Raw genomic sequence first — 14893 nt, 5'->3', positions numbered from 1 at the left:
ATGTGGGCCAGCCCTGCTATCACACGTACAAGCCTGGGTGAATTTTGTGAGGGGGGGGGGGCAAACTCCTGTGTGGGTGTCATGGACGGTTGTAGGGTGTCCCTGGAAAAGGGTGGGGGCATGTATCCTGGCACTGGTCCACTCTGCCGGGCCTTGGCCTCGCTAGCCTCTTCTGCCTTCCCTTCATCTCTGCTGGCAGGGAGCGAAGGAGCCTGGCTGAGTTATTCAGATTAAGTGCAACAATCCCTCACTTGTCAATTAGAGGGGGGTGGTGGTTGTTTTTTTTTTTGTCTGCCACACTACTTAGATCAAACTCCATCTGTTGAGCCCACACAAGCAATTGCTTTGCTTTGCAGTGCTTGGGGGGGGGCGGGGGGGACTGGCTGCCTGCTACTTGAAATGTGCATGATACCAGAGTGGAGATGACTTTTGAGCACTGGGATTCTTCCCCCTCCACCCTCCCAGACCCGGACAGATGAGTGAATGGGGATGGGGGGGAGGGGGTCACTTTGCAAATAGCCGACAGCTGGGATTTTCCTTCTGTGAGGATAACACCTCCCTGCACTTGGCATCCAATGCAATGACAGACATTCAAACAGATGCCTCTGGATGGATGCGCCTGTACAGTGCTAGATGGGGCACAATCACCGCCTCACTGATCATGCCTGTCAGTGCCAGCTGAACAAAGGACATGGAAGGGCCATGACCTTTACAATACTTAGCTAGCTGAAGATTCCCTCTCATGTCTCATCTAAACCCCCTCTAATCTCTCGCCCGGCCTCCTTCCAGCAAATAAGCCGTCTCCCTGTGGTTCCTAAGATCGCTGTACTACTCGCGCATGTTACATATTACACAGCCCCAAGGTTCGAAGAAATTGCCAGCTGTTCACAGGGAGGCTTTGCTGCAGCAGTCTCAGTCTTCAGGCAGCTGCAAGAGGAGGTGAGAACTCAGGCCAAGGAACGGAGTCACTTGGGAAAGCAGGATAATGTCCCGCCCCTTCACGGTTTGCTGTGGGCTGTGTATTCCCATCTGGTATTACTCACCTGCAGTGCCTCCCCTTGGCCCATGCCCCTGGAAATGGGCACCGTTCCTTCTCCCTTCCCCCATGCTTACACAAACACCGCAGCAGAGCTGTCCGGGGTCCCTTGAAAGGGTTACTCTTAGGGGAGCCCTAAGCCTTCTCCACTCTGACCTATTGCATCATTGCGCCTTCATGCGTCTCATTTTAAATTGTATAGGTTGCACCTATAACGTGGTACGATTTTTTGAGTGATGTGCATCCAGGACTTGAAAGCTTTCCGTGTGTGTGTGTGTGTGTGTGTGTGTGTGTGTGTGTGTGTGTGTGTGTGTGTGTGTAAAACCCTTCACCGCTCAGCTGCTGCTGCTTGCAACTAGGGTGACCACATGTCCCGATTTTATAGGGACAGTCACGATTTTTGGGTCTTTTTCTTATATAGGCTCCTATTACCCCACCCCCGTCCAGATTTTTCACACTTGCTGGTCTGGTCACCCTACTTGCAAGAGAGTCCTGCAGCTTCCAGACAGGAGTGGGAAAAAGCCTCCTACATTCAACCAAACCCTTTTCAGGGCCCTGGAGAGGCACTTGAGGTTGCCCAGTGCATGGCGCCGCTAGCCCACGTGCATGTAGATCTCTGCTCAGACTGACAGCATTGAGCATGCAGCTGAGGCAGCAGCTGGGGGGGGGCACCCCCTGGAACGCATGGGAGATGCGTCGAGGGTTTGCTGATGTCAGGCATCTTCAACTGCGGTACCTCGGGGGCTGGAGCAAATGGGGGTGGGGGTGGTCTTGCAAAGGAGAAAGCCTTTTAGCCCAGCTTAAACAGACCTGTGCTGGAAACCTTGGTGGAAGGCCCACATAGATGGAGCGCTGCCTTTGGGGGAGGGAGGGCATGAAAGCAGGTTTCCCTGGGATAGGATAATATCGGCAGGGAGGGAGGGTCACCGTGTCTGCTTTGTCATATGAGAACAGGCCTGGCTCCGGGCTCCTTATCAGGGTTCTTGGGAGTCAAAGAAAGGGAAGGGCTCGTGTGCTGGTGTGGCTGCTTGCTTGTATTAACAGCCCAGGACTGGCCTGTAACAGACACGGCCTTTCCATCCAGACTGATGTCTCGGCCCCAGCATTAGAGTGCCGCTTGGCATTCCTCCCTCGGAGACAGCAGCTCCTGCCTGCTGGGTCTCAGCCCATCCCGGAGCTGCGGCTGTCTGCCCTGATAAGCCTGCTGCGGAATGGAAGCTCTTTAGAAGTTTGGTATTTGGACGTTTCGGGTGCGTTATCTCTGGCTCCGGTGAAACCCCTTCAAAGGAACAAGGAATCATCAACATGTCCAGCAGCTAATGGTATTAGGAACGGCGCTGTCACCCCGCTGAGTGTGAAATTATACTGCCAGCCACGGAAGGGCAGAGCAGACCCTGATTACATCCGAGCCCAGGGGAGAGGGACCTGTCGCCACACGGGACTGGACTGCAAGTGCCCAGATACTTTATCTCCTTCCCAATCACTTCCAGACCCTCCTGCCCACATCCTCCACTCACAAGCTCTTGCTTCCTGGGGAACTGCCCTCTGCTCCTTGAACAGGTTGTGGTTGCCTGTGCAGAGACACATGGCTCAAGGGACCTGTCATGGACTGGTTTGGGTGCATGTACAGCTTGGGCGAGATTGTCCTGCAAGCAGGGGAAAGGGACCCTGGCGTATATGTCACATGCATCCTCATTCCCCTCCCTCCCATCCCCCGTGCGTGTAATTTTTGGAGCCTTCTCTCTCTCTCTCTCTCTCCACAGGAGTCTCACCGTTTAAGCTGAATCCTTGGCTAGGTTCACAGGCTCCTTGTCCTGCATGAGCGCCCTCCTATTCCCTGTTAAAATGGACTCTGCCCCATGCTGGCAAGAGAATTGGAGTCCATGGCCCATGGCTGTGACAGATCCCAAGCACCCCGGGTGCCAGAGTATTTCCAATTAAAATACATATCTGATGCATCTCAGCGCCGGGGAAGAGCAGCGGGTTAATGCGTTAGCCTTTTAATCCCAGCTGCCCAGTGTGAACTGGAAAGCACTAGCTCGAATGAACTTCGCCAATCCACTTCCCCAGCTGACATTTGTCCGCAGTGCCAAACCACTGCACCCTTCAGCAGAACGCAGCACGGCTGGGACCCTCTGCTTAGGAGAGGAGCGTGGCTACAGAAACACAGGGGATCGGCAGAGCTGAGGGGGGTTGAAGGAGGGACTCAGGGTGCTGTGAGTCAGGATGGATGTTTGATTGGCAGAGCTGGGGCGGTGAAGGAGGGAGTCAGGGTGCTGTGGGTCAGGATGGATGTTTGATTGGCAGAGCTGGGGCGGTGAAGGAGGGAGTCAGGGTGCTGTGGGTCAGGATGGATGTTTGATTGGCAGAGCTGGGGCGGTGAAGGAGGGAGTCAGGGTGCTGTGGGTCAGGATGGATGTTTGATTGGCAGAGCTGGGGCGGTGAAGGAGGGAGTCAGGGTGCTGCGGGTCAGGATATGACGTTTGGTTGGCAGAGCTGTTCTAGGCGATGCACCTCTGCCTGGCATTACCCAGCGAGTGTCCAGATCCAGACCATGGGAAGGGCACGACGATAGAGACGATATTGCACGTCATAGTGAATGGAAGAACGCAAAGCTAGGAATGACCGAAACAAAGCGTAAAGAGTGAGCCAATCAGGGCTTGGGTGAGGTGGGCCAACACTGGGGTGTGCATGGCCCAGTGAGTTCCCCAGCAGATGGCAAGGATGGTGGTGAAGCCTTTAATGAAAGGAGCCCCCCGAGTGTCTAGAAGAGGGCAAGGAAAATGTCCTGCATGGGAGCTGTCTATGGGCTGTTTATTCCTAAGGCTGGTGACCTGTGCCAGCTCCAAAGCAGGCCAGAACCCTGGGGTTCGAATGGCTTGTGGAACCGATAACAAGAAGACAATGTGAAATTCAAAATGGAGCAGGAGCAGAGGCCAGTGTTCTGCTGATAACATATTTAAGGAAATATCAGGGAACAAACAACTTGCCCAAACCTGGGTCGCTCTGTAGCCTTTGAAGAGGCCTGCACAAGGCTGGCTTGGTACTGGAATTCACCATGCTTGTGTGCTAGTGGTTGCATTATTCCCACTTCTCTGCAGGCATGACTTGCTGGTGCATTAGATGGAGCAATTCTAATTTCTTTTCATTGCAGCTTCTTAGGTGTGTGTATGTGAGAAAGGGCAACGGTCCTTTAAATACGGAGAAACGTTCCCTCGGCGTGTGGCATGGCAGGGCCCTGTTTTCCACGCTTAGCCGCTGTCGCTCCCTGATGGAATTTGGGAGGAGGGGATTTTCTGCTGGTGCCTGTTCGGCTTGGGAAGCCATTGTTGCTCCCGGTGAGCCAGTAGAAAATGTACAGAACTTAGCTTTGGGTTTGGGTTTGCTGCACATGTGTGTCTAGGCTGGGATCTGACTCTGCTGGTCCCTCATGAGCGTCAGTTCAAATGAACCTAGAACCTCAATGTAAAACTTGGGCAAAATCCCTCTGTTCCACCTGGCTTGAAGTGGTGAACATCTCATCGCTTTGCAAATCCACTAATCAGCCCCGGCTTTATGTATAGCTAGGCCCTGGTTCTCTCGAAAAGCTGCACATCTTCGGTTCATCTGTAAGTTCCCTTGGCTGAGCCCGGGAAAGTGCAGTCTTACTTAGGGTTTCCTATGACTGTACTATCAATGGCCAGTGCTAGAAAAGTTCATGGTCTAGGAGAATGTAAGGACACTTACAAACCAGGCAGGATTGTGCCCAGTACTAGGTGAGGGCAAGCGGGGAGGGCAGCACAAAGAAACTTCCCTGCCCCTCGCTCCTCTGATCGTGGAATAGCTACAATCTGGTCCTTGCGCTCAGGGGAATGCCAGGAGTCCACAAGGTTGGTGCTGAACATAAGAATGGCCCTACCGGGTCAGACCAAAGGTCCCTCTATCCCAGTATCCTGACTTCCGACGGTGGGCAATTGCAGGTCCTTCAGAGGGAATGAACAACATGTAATCATCAAGTGATCCATGCCCTGCAACGATCCCCTGGCAGCGGTTACAGACACCATCCCTGCCCATCAATAGCCATTGATTGACCTGTCCTCCAGGAACTTAACGGCACTCCCAAAATAGGTGGGTAGAAGGTGGGGCCATGATGACATCCCTCCTGCAGAACTGGGTGGGCCCAGACCAGGGGCATGAGCTGTTCCTTTGCAGCAGGAATCGCTCTCTGCTGGGCAGTGTGGCTGCAGGACTCTCCCAACGCAGGTGTGTGCCTGAGAAGTGCAACGAATGGCCTGAAATGACTGAAAGGTTTTGAGTCTCATGCCCCTTGTCTGCATTGGGAAGCCTTGTCGCCTGTCTGGCATGAGGTGACTTGACAGATCTGAGCCTTTCTTTCCGAATGACCAGTGCTGCCCATTGCCTCGGCTCTGCACGGCTCCGGGTGTGTGGGTGCCCCGGTGCCGTTTAGGAAGCGCCTCAGCGCTCGGTCTCCGCACGTCTTTTAACCTTCACCTCCTTGCCCACATTGTAGCTGCTGAGGCGACGCAGGAGACGGTGGAGTCCTTGATGCAGAAGTTCAAGGAGAGTTTCCGCACCAACACGCCTATTGAGATCGGCCAGCTCCAGCCAGCCCTGCGCAACACGTCGATGGGGAGGCGGAAACGCAGGAGCAGACCCCGAGGTAGGAACTCTCCCTGTGGAGTGATGTCAACTTCCTCCTCCTGTACCATTGAACCGGTCATGAGTACGGAGACTGTTGCTTCCCAGAGGCCAATGCACGAGCCGGTGGCAAGCCGGGAGGGGCTGCACAGGGCTCTGCTGGGGCTCTCTGCTCACTTGACCCCATGGGGAAACATAAACTTAGAGGTGTCACAAAGTCCCTCCATAGCTTGGTGGGGGAGACAGCGCCCTGAGAGGATGTGCCTCAGATTGTAACAGGCAGTTGGGGTGGTGGTGGTTGTGAATGGGTTTGGCCCATGTCTCAAATCTGATTCATTCTGGGCTTGATCCTGATTGGTGCTAATTGTCCCTTCCAACTCGATGAGCACTTTCAACTGTTTTTGAAGTTGGCAGAAGCTGAGGGCACCTAGCACCTCTCAGGATCAGGCCTATAATGTTAGTCCTTAAAGTTATGATCCCCATGGATGAAGCCGTGTGTAGGAACGGGAGTTACAGGTCAATGAAATTCAGATTTTGTGCAAATCTTTTTGCTATTTGGGGGCAAAATGGATTTCTGATCACCCAAAATTCACATCACCGGGTTCCCTCTGTGTTGCACAATTGCCAATCTTTGACCTATAGAAATAAAGCGGGGAAAACAGGGACGTGCCACATAGCTCCACTGGAATCGATTGGCTGGGGAGATGGCTTCAGACAGACTGCGGGAAACTGTGTTTGTTTTAGAATAATGGTGTTAGAATTAGCATCTACAATGTAGCATGTTTATATGGATTTCAAAGCATAAGACAACATGGCCTGACAGTATGGTTTGGTTCATGGCGCTGTTTGTCATGCCCGCCTCGCCCCACTGCAAACGTTCTAGATTTTGACTGGTTGTGATCCTGCTCTTAGAACTTGTCAATAGGGGTAGGGTTATACTCAACAGCAGGGGGCGATGGTGCTCTTCATTGTGAGTATGCACTGATGTAGCACTGATGTAGGTTCCTGGTTATTCTGCATTGTGGGCCTTGTACGGTACCACGCATACAGTTGGTGCCTGGCTGCTGATAACCCAGTGGCAGAACATTAACGCCCAGAGAAGTCACACGGTCCCTCATGCATTAGCATCTGGCTATTTACTGACTCAGGATGAAATGTCGAAATCTTACATTTTTGCAAACCAAAAATCCGAATAAAACTTTGGCTCTGGTCCATTGAAATGTTTTGTTTCAATAAGTTTGAAACACTTTTTGTTTCAGCTTCGACCATTTAAAAGTTTTTGTTTTTAACATAGATATAATTTGCTTCAATTTCCAAACCAAACGTCATTCTGACCCAGAAAACTGTAAGTTTTCGTTTAGAAAATGTAAAAACAAACATTTGGACAGTTTTGAAACTTCTGGGGTTTTTTTCTTTTCAAGAAATCCTTCAAAATTGACCTCGGCCTGCAGAAGAGTTTTGGTTTAGATGGATCAGCATTTTCCTACTGAAAAACCCCCCAACAAGTGGTCCAAAGTTCTCAACCAGCTCCGTTCTTAACCTTTCTTCACCTCACGACTCCAGATCCCAGAACCCTGCTCCAATTCCCATGGTACTTCAAAGGATTCCTGGCTCCTACCGGTGCTGCAGTTACCACGGGTGATTGCAGCTTGTGCACACACACCCGAGCCAGCTGTAATCTAGCTACTTTGGGTATTGGACAGGGCCGGCTTTAAGCTGATTCCCCCGATTCCCTGGAATCGGGCCCCGCAGCTTAGGCGTCTTTTTAATCTTTTAATTATTTTTTTTTTACTTACCCAGCGGGGGGGTCCGCTCCAGGGTTTCAGTGGCATTTCGGCAGCGGGCGGGTCTTTTGGTGCCGCGGAAGCCCCGGAGCAGACCCCCTGCCGCCAAAGCCCTGGACCGCCGCCGGGTATTCGAATCGGGCCCCACTGTTCATAAAGCCGGCCCTGGTATTGGAGCAATATGCTCTTCAGAGCAGGCTGCTCCCCAAGTAATTACCCAGAGTTCCCGGTTGGCTTGTGCAGGCCATGGTGAAACATGTGCAGCCCTGGCTTCCCTGCCCTGGTACCCGCGCTAGCTAGAGTTCGGTTGGCTGTGTCAGCCCATGACTGTAGTAGAGACACCCTTGGAGAAGTGACCCACTCGCTCTGTGTGCCCAGTGGGTGCTGGGAGCAGAGGAGATCAGAGCTCCTGGGTGGGGTCAGTCTGTGGGCAGAGCGATCGCAGTGCTTGCCCTGCAGGGGGCGTCAGTGTGCTAGCAGGGTGTGAGGTACAGCTGCCCCCCTCCCGGGGTCAGACCCTGCTCTGCAGTGAGGACGGGGTCTGGGTGAGTCGGTGCCAATTCCGTCCCTCAGCGTATCAAGGACAGGTTCTGTTACTGCAGCAATAAAAACCCTTGTGCTGCCTTTCTGGTTTTTCCTGGTGAGAACTCCACTGGTGGCTGAGCCCGTTCGCCTCCAGCCATTCTCTGCGCCGGTCCCGGCGGGCCAGACCTGCTGCGACTCTGGAACTGTCCGAGTGGCTGTCAGGGATGTGGTTTGCCGCCTGGCTTCCCCTTCAGGCTCTGCAGGATGCGATGGGCAGCATGGCCTCATTTGCAGCAGGCGTTCTGGCACTATGCAGAGAACACATGGTGTCCTTGCGCTTCGTTAACTCACTTGCCTCGTCATGGAGGCCTTCAGCCTTTTTGAAGAAGGTGACTCCTCAGCGGAGAGATCCTGGGCCTGGCTTTCATAGCGGCCATTAAGACCTCAGTGCTCCGAACTTCCTCCTCTAGCTCTCCCTTCCACACCTTTCTGGTGTCTCTGCCTCCCGCCCAGCCATACATCAGCCATGCACGGTACAGCACTCCTGCCACACCGTGCCCGCCTCTCTGTAATTCCCCTACAGAGGAGAAGAGACAGGCTGGGCTGTAATGAATGTAAAGGGGGTTCTTTACTTAGGCTGCTGGACATGGAAAAATCCCTGTGGCTCTCCCTGGCTCTCTAGCTGCCATACTGCCTAACTCAGCTTGTGCTGCTTAGTGTAACACTCACATGAAGTATCAGAGGGGTCGCCGTGTTAGTCTGGATCTGTAAAAAGCAACAATGAGACCTATGGCACCTTAAAGACTAACAGATGTATTGGAGCATAAGCTTCCGTGGGTGAATACCCACTTGACATGCGTCTGATGAAGTGGGTATTCACCCATGAAAGCTTATGCTCCAATACATCTGTTAGTCTTTAAGATGCCACAGGACTCTTTTGTTACTCACATGAAGTATGAATGTCCCCCTCCAGCGGCTAGTCTGCACAGAGGATGATAGCTCACCCGTGCTGCCAGCTAAAGGAGTTCCTTTTAACTCACATGGTTGAAATTGTGTGGCTTGGTTCTGAAGTTCCAGGGTTCGAACCGTGCTGGAGGATGGCAGGGGCAGGGAGGTCGTTTTATGACTTTATGGCACAGAGAACCTTCCCTTGATTTAATCGACCATGGTATGCTCTTCATGGGGGTGCCTAGGGCAGTGCGGGTCGGCTGCACGGCTTTTTCTGCGGCAGTGTTGGGAAGCCCAGGGAAAAATGCTTTCCTCTCTGTTTACTGTAGGTTTTGTTTTTCATTTATTTATGAGCCTGAAATGTGATCTTTTATTCTGGGTACATTTTTCCTGTGGTAGAGGACTGGAGAGGGCTTTTTTTTTTTTTATTGTAGCTCTGGCCATAAATTATTCACCTAGTGTGAAGAAAATGTTCTGACTCTTTAACTGGTTTAAATTATTTGGTTTCGTCTGTTGTAGTTACTCAAATATGCATCTCTGTATTTCAGAGCAAGGCAAAGGTGGATGACTTTGGGGTCAGACAGGCTGCCCTGTGAGATTTCCCCCCCCCCATTACCTTTCCTCTCCTTTAAAGCCCTTGACGGGGAGACATTTTCTAGTCATCCCAGCAGCTGAGCAATGCTAGCAATACTCTCCACTAGCGCTGCTCTTCTGTTGTCCAGAGGTGTTGCTCAACCAACCTGAAGTGCTGCTCAGAACCCTGGGATAGAGAAACTTTCCCAGCACCCATTAGCCCAGGAGCGTGGGCCCTGAATCCAGATCTCCTGCATAGACTGTCACCCGCTTTCTAATGGCTCTCTATTGCCCTGTGACCATCTAACCACCTGGGACTCGCGAAGAAATGTCAGCAGCCTAACACTGTTTGCCTTTAGGAAAATGTTCCTTGTATTCAGCCTAATGCTCCCTTTTCTTAATCTCCCCATATTACTCCTAGTGAAAACCCCAGCAGCCCTCCCTAACTGGTAACCTGCCATGCGTACGATCTGGCCGTTCTTGCGACTTGATGGCTGTTGGGCCTGCTAGAGCAATGGAGGGGAAATGCCCACCAGGCGTTAGCTTGAGATCTCCCAGACTCTTCCATTCGTGCTCCCCTCAAGGGAAACAAATAATCCTCTGCTGGACTGTTCGGTTCCCTCATCCACCCCTCTTTCCCAGACATGTGCCTTCTGGATGTGAGTGCTGGGCCACGACAGAGACTGGAGAGCGGGACGTGCTTGTGCTCTTGGCCTTGGCAGGGGGGTTCAAACTGAACCCTTCCTCTTTGCTTTTCCAGTTCAGGACCCACTCATGCAACCTCCCATAGCAACATCTTGTCACACTCCCCCCCAGGAAACCTTCACATTCCTCTATGGAGAGAGACCTGAGCCATGCGGAATCAAAGCCCTACTCCTATGAAAATTGCCATGACCACGTGTGGTCAGAACCTTGGTTTTGTGTCTCTAGTAATCAATGGCTCCATCAGTGTCACAACGCTCCCTACCACTGAACTCAATCTTCTATACGGGAGTCTTGTGTAGGGCTTTTCTTCCATTAGTCCTATCCCCTCTGGCTTAAGCTAGCCTGTGAAAAGCAGGCTGGTTTGGAACCAGAGCTCACAGCTGCTTTGTTTATAAATCTTTCCTGATGTGCTTTTCATTGTATTTTGCTTTCCTGAAAGGCTGTCTCCTTCAGGGCGTTTGGGTGCACATCTGAAATATGTCGGGTTTCTTATTTCAGCAGCAGGCTATGCCTGGCTCAGAAGTGCAAAGCAGGTCCTCACAAGCCCATATGTTGGAGGGGAGCTTTCCAGTCTGGTCTCAGGTGGTGCCAGGTAACAGAGGAAAGGTGGGGAGGAAGGGTTTACCTGCCCTCCAGGTGTCTTCCTGAGCTTGAGTTTAACTTCTCCTGGTGACACTGAGATGGTTGAAGCAGGCTAGAGGCATAAACCTGTCTGCTGTTAAAAGGGGGACCTTTGTAGGCCAGAAGTGCCAAGGAATACGCCTGGTACTTGTGCCTCTGTGCGTGTCAGCACAGGTTGTTCAGAAAACCACGTCGGTCTTCAAACTCTCCCCTGCTCTCCACTTCTTGAGAGGCTGGCTCACCTCACCGTGGGTAGGTGGGACGTGGGTATTTGCTCTCCATGTGTGCCCTCCGCATCTGTCTCCCTGTGTCTCATTCGTTAGGGTGGAGGATTCTTGGGGACCAAGCTGAGTCATTCCCTAGGGAGAGCTCTCCTCGGCAAGAAGGATAAAATCCACCCAGAAATGGGATCTGCGGCACAAGGCCATAACAGCAAAAAGAGGAAGGAGGTGAATGGAAAGTGTAGTCAGAAATGAGATTAGGGGCTGGGAGTTGGGGTTACTGAGTTTTATTATGATTGTCACTGATGCTCTGTGACCTTGGGCAACTCACTCGTGCCATCCATAAAGGCAGGATGATGCTTCTTTCAGAAGGGTAGTATGGGGCTTAATTCATGGGTATTAAGGAGGTGCTTTGAGATCTTTGGGTGGGAGGCAGCGTGTTCTTCTGAGACTCTCCTTTCATGGGAAGGGCCTTGGACAGAATGTCTCCTAGTGCCTTCTTGTCTGACTCCAATGGGTAACTCTCCTGGGCGCTTTCTTTTCTCCTCCAGGGAGGAGCAAATGCAGACCTCACCACTTGCACTCTCACCTTCTTGTGTGACTTCATTTCCTCGAGGTCATCTCCATGCTGCACGGTCACCCTAAGCCCTTCCTCCCATCACGGCCCATGCTCTCGGGTTCAATAGGGATGCTATTAGGATCAGTAGCACGCTGCTTTCATTATTCAGAATGTAACACACCCCATGATTTTCAAAAGTGACTAGTGATTTTGAACCCAGCTTGAGACACCTTCAAAAGGCCTGATTTTCAGAACGTGCTTAGCACCCACCCATGGAAAATCGAGCCCCTTTATGGTGTCTCAGATTGAACTCTCCAAAACTTCGTGCACTTAGTTGTTTGTGAAAACCTTGGCCAGGAGATCTGTGATGCTGTTGCAACCAGGCATGTCTTTTTCTATTAATTTCTCAGCTCCTCTCCCATTTTGGAAGTTTTTTGTTTTTATGGCTTGCGTTTAATTGCTCCTCTGGTGCGTTAGCGATTGGAACACTATTGAACATTAAGGTTAAATGATGATATCACAACTCACTATGTTTGCATTTTACATGCATTTGCCAACACAAACCCTTCGCCTCATTAATCCTTTGCAATCCGATTTTTTTTTTCTCCCCCTAAATGAAATTGTCCGTTTGGGATGCATTTATTTCCTTTTAACAGCTGCGTGACAATTCCGCTGATGGAGTTTGCATCCAACTTTGTTACTGGTAGTGTCAACTTGGCCTGACGGATGTGTGTGTGTAATTATTTTCTCGCAGTTTGATTTAATTAATGCTTAACCTCATCAGAGTCCTACAGCTGGAGTGCTCTCTCTGCAGGAACTGCTAGCGGCAGAAGGATTGCCTTCTTCCCCGAGAACCTCTGAGCGCCTGGCTTTAAAAAAACAACAACAACAACAAACCGCCACCATCCCACTCAACAAAAAACAAATGGCAAATAAACTTCCCTTGCTTTGCTTCCCCACGCTAACTGCGTTTAAACGGTTGCCTGTTGTTTGTCATTGTATCTGATTTTTCGCTAAGTGTTTCTAACAGCTACGAGAGAGGTCGTATTTCTCTGGGAACATTTGACTTTAAAAAAAAATCTTTTCCGTTTATAGTATAACTTAGCTTTATTTTGAATAATACAAACTCTCTTCCGAAACACTTTTTATCAAGTGTCACGCATTTAGAGTTAATAAATACGAGAGAGAGGAAAATAGAGGTATAGGCACAGAACGGGGTGGGATGGGGGAAGGACACCTTGACTGAGGTTTGTAGGTGGGGAGCTGGCTAGACAGAGGACACAGGGAGGCCGTTCCAAATGGTGGTAGTTGCAGTGGAGAAGGCTCTTGTGCATCGGGATTGTGGCCTAAGGAACAGGGCAATGTGCTAGAAGATATGCTATGACCAGCTCTGCTACTGTCCTGCTATGTGACCTTGGGCAAATCATTTGACTTTCTGTGCCTCAGTTTCCCCCTCTATAAAACAGAGATAATGCTCTTAACCTTCCTTTGTAAAGTGCTTTGAGCGCTGTGGACTGAAGAGGTTGCATAAGAGCTAAGTATTCGTACTATTGTTTGGGAGAAAGAACAAAAGAGAGAGTCAAGCCTGGGTCTTGAGCGGTCATCTGAGGCAAATCCATGGCAGGTTATAACTAGAGCTGGGCATCGTTTGTGGTGATGGGTTTTTGTGTTTTTTTTCCAGAGAACAATGCAGACTTGGGTCGACCAGAACATTTTGGGAATTTGCCAAATTGTGTTAAGGGGGTGGCAAGTAAAACTCCAAATATGGGGGGAGGGGGAAATCAAAACATTTCATTTCAGCATTTTTGAAATGTTTCTAATTTTTTTTTTATTTAAAAGAGCTTTTCGTTTTGCAATTTCCTTCAATTTTATTTAAAAATGTAAACAAAAAAAAAACCTCACAACAAATGTTTCATTCAACATACAGATTTTTTCCCAAACTTTTTGGTTCATCGATTATTATTATTTTTAATTTGTTTGGGGTAAAACTGAAACAATTTTTGTCCACGATTTTCCCCCCCCGCCCCCGCACCACAACCAAACTGCCAGCAGCAAACTGAAAACATCAGTTATTTGCAGAGCTCTAGTTACAGCAACAGAGACCAGTCTCCCTGCTGAGATGAATAAGGAGCTGACAAAGGTGTCTGAGGCTTGGAATGTGGGGGGAGTTACTCAGGTTACATTCTTAGGTCACGTTTTTCAATGACAGTGGTTGGTAAGTACGATGGACCCCTGTGACTATTGGCTACGGAAAAATAATGTTTACATCTAGGTGTCGAACTCCAGATGTGTTTGATTATTAGTCTATAGTGTTTATTTGAAGGGCATCTGTTCATCGATATGCTAATTGGATCAGCCTCTGTCTGGGTTACCTTGCTCCACTGTTTTCAGGCCGCCTGTGTAGGAGGTCGCTATCAGTGCTCCAGTATAATCATTCTCCTTCTCTTGCTTTTCCAGCCAGCTCCATTTTTACTTTACATTTATATGGCACCTTTCAACACAGTGTATCCCAAAGCCCGTTGCCGACTGTGGATTGTGTTCCCAGGAAGTGCTGGGCACCCATGACGCCCATTTAGATTCACCACCTCCTAAAATGCAACCTGCTCTGGGGTAGAACACAACAGCTGTAGTTAACAGAACACACCCATCTTCTATACAGTGGTTTAAAACAGGAAGTGAAGAAAGCCATATTCAACTGGAAATACAGCGGGCAATTTGAGGAGACAGAATATACTTGGAGCTCAGCTGAAATGTGGAACTCAATGCCCCCTGCAGGGAAGGAGTGTGACATAGTGGTTAGCGCACAGGACTGACTAGGAAAATATGCCTTTTGGGATGGGTAACAATAGTCAAATCGGGGTGTATGGCGCCCTCTACTGGGATAGATGGTTAAAAACAGCACAGCTGGTCAGAAGGTTTTTTAAGGCACGAGAACTGACAATCTAACAAAAAAACAAATCAAAGTGAAAGCTGCTTAAGGCAGCTGAGGGATTCCAGCCTCTGAACATAAAGCTGTTGGTGGATAAAAGCCAACACTGAAATATGGTGGTGATCTAAACTGCCAAAGGTAAATAAAGAGGTTCAATGAGCATCTTTCCTTTTTAAAATAAATAAGTGATTAATAGATCCTGCTGCCCAACGGATAATTTACTGTTGATCAGGGTTGTCTTAATGCATCTAGAGGTCTCTACTGCACCGTAATTTACCAGAAGTTACTGGTACACAGGCTAGGAGGGGGAATTGGAAACCCAGAAGGAAATGAAAGGAGCATTGCAGCTTTCTC

The 14893-nt window shown here is 50.1% G+C and overlaps 1 protein-coding gene across 8 annotated transcripts in view; it reads left to right on the top strand.

The window, feature by feature from the left end:
- ASTN2 (astrotactin 2) overlaps positions 1-14893 on the top strand; it is a 614387-nt gene that overhangs the window by 179486 nt on the left and 420008 nt on the right. For 6 of the 8 annotated variants that reach the window (XM_044992620.1, XM_044992619.1, XM_044992621.1 and 3 more), the window contains one exon: positions 5547-5696. The exons of 1 other annotated variant lie outside the window; for it this stretch is intronic. In XM_044992620.1, the coding sequence (XP_044848555.1) occupies positions 5547-5696 (150 nt within the window). Of the gene's footprint in view, positions 1-4292; positions 4375-5546; positions 5697-14893 lie in introns of those variants that run through there. One more of the 8 variants, XM_044992623.1, reaches the window with a different exon arrangement.

The sequence above is a fragment of the Mauremys mutica genome, chromosome 18, assembly GCF_020497125.1.
Source record: "Mauremys mutica isolate MM-2020 ecotype Southern chromosome 18, ASM2049712v1, whole genome shotgun sequence".
NCBI lineage: Eukaryota > Metazoa > Chordata > Testudines > Geoemydidae > Mauremys > Mauremys mutica.
This window is presented reverse-complemented; position numbering and strand designations above follow the sequence as displayed.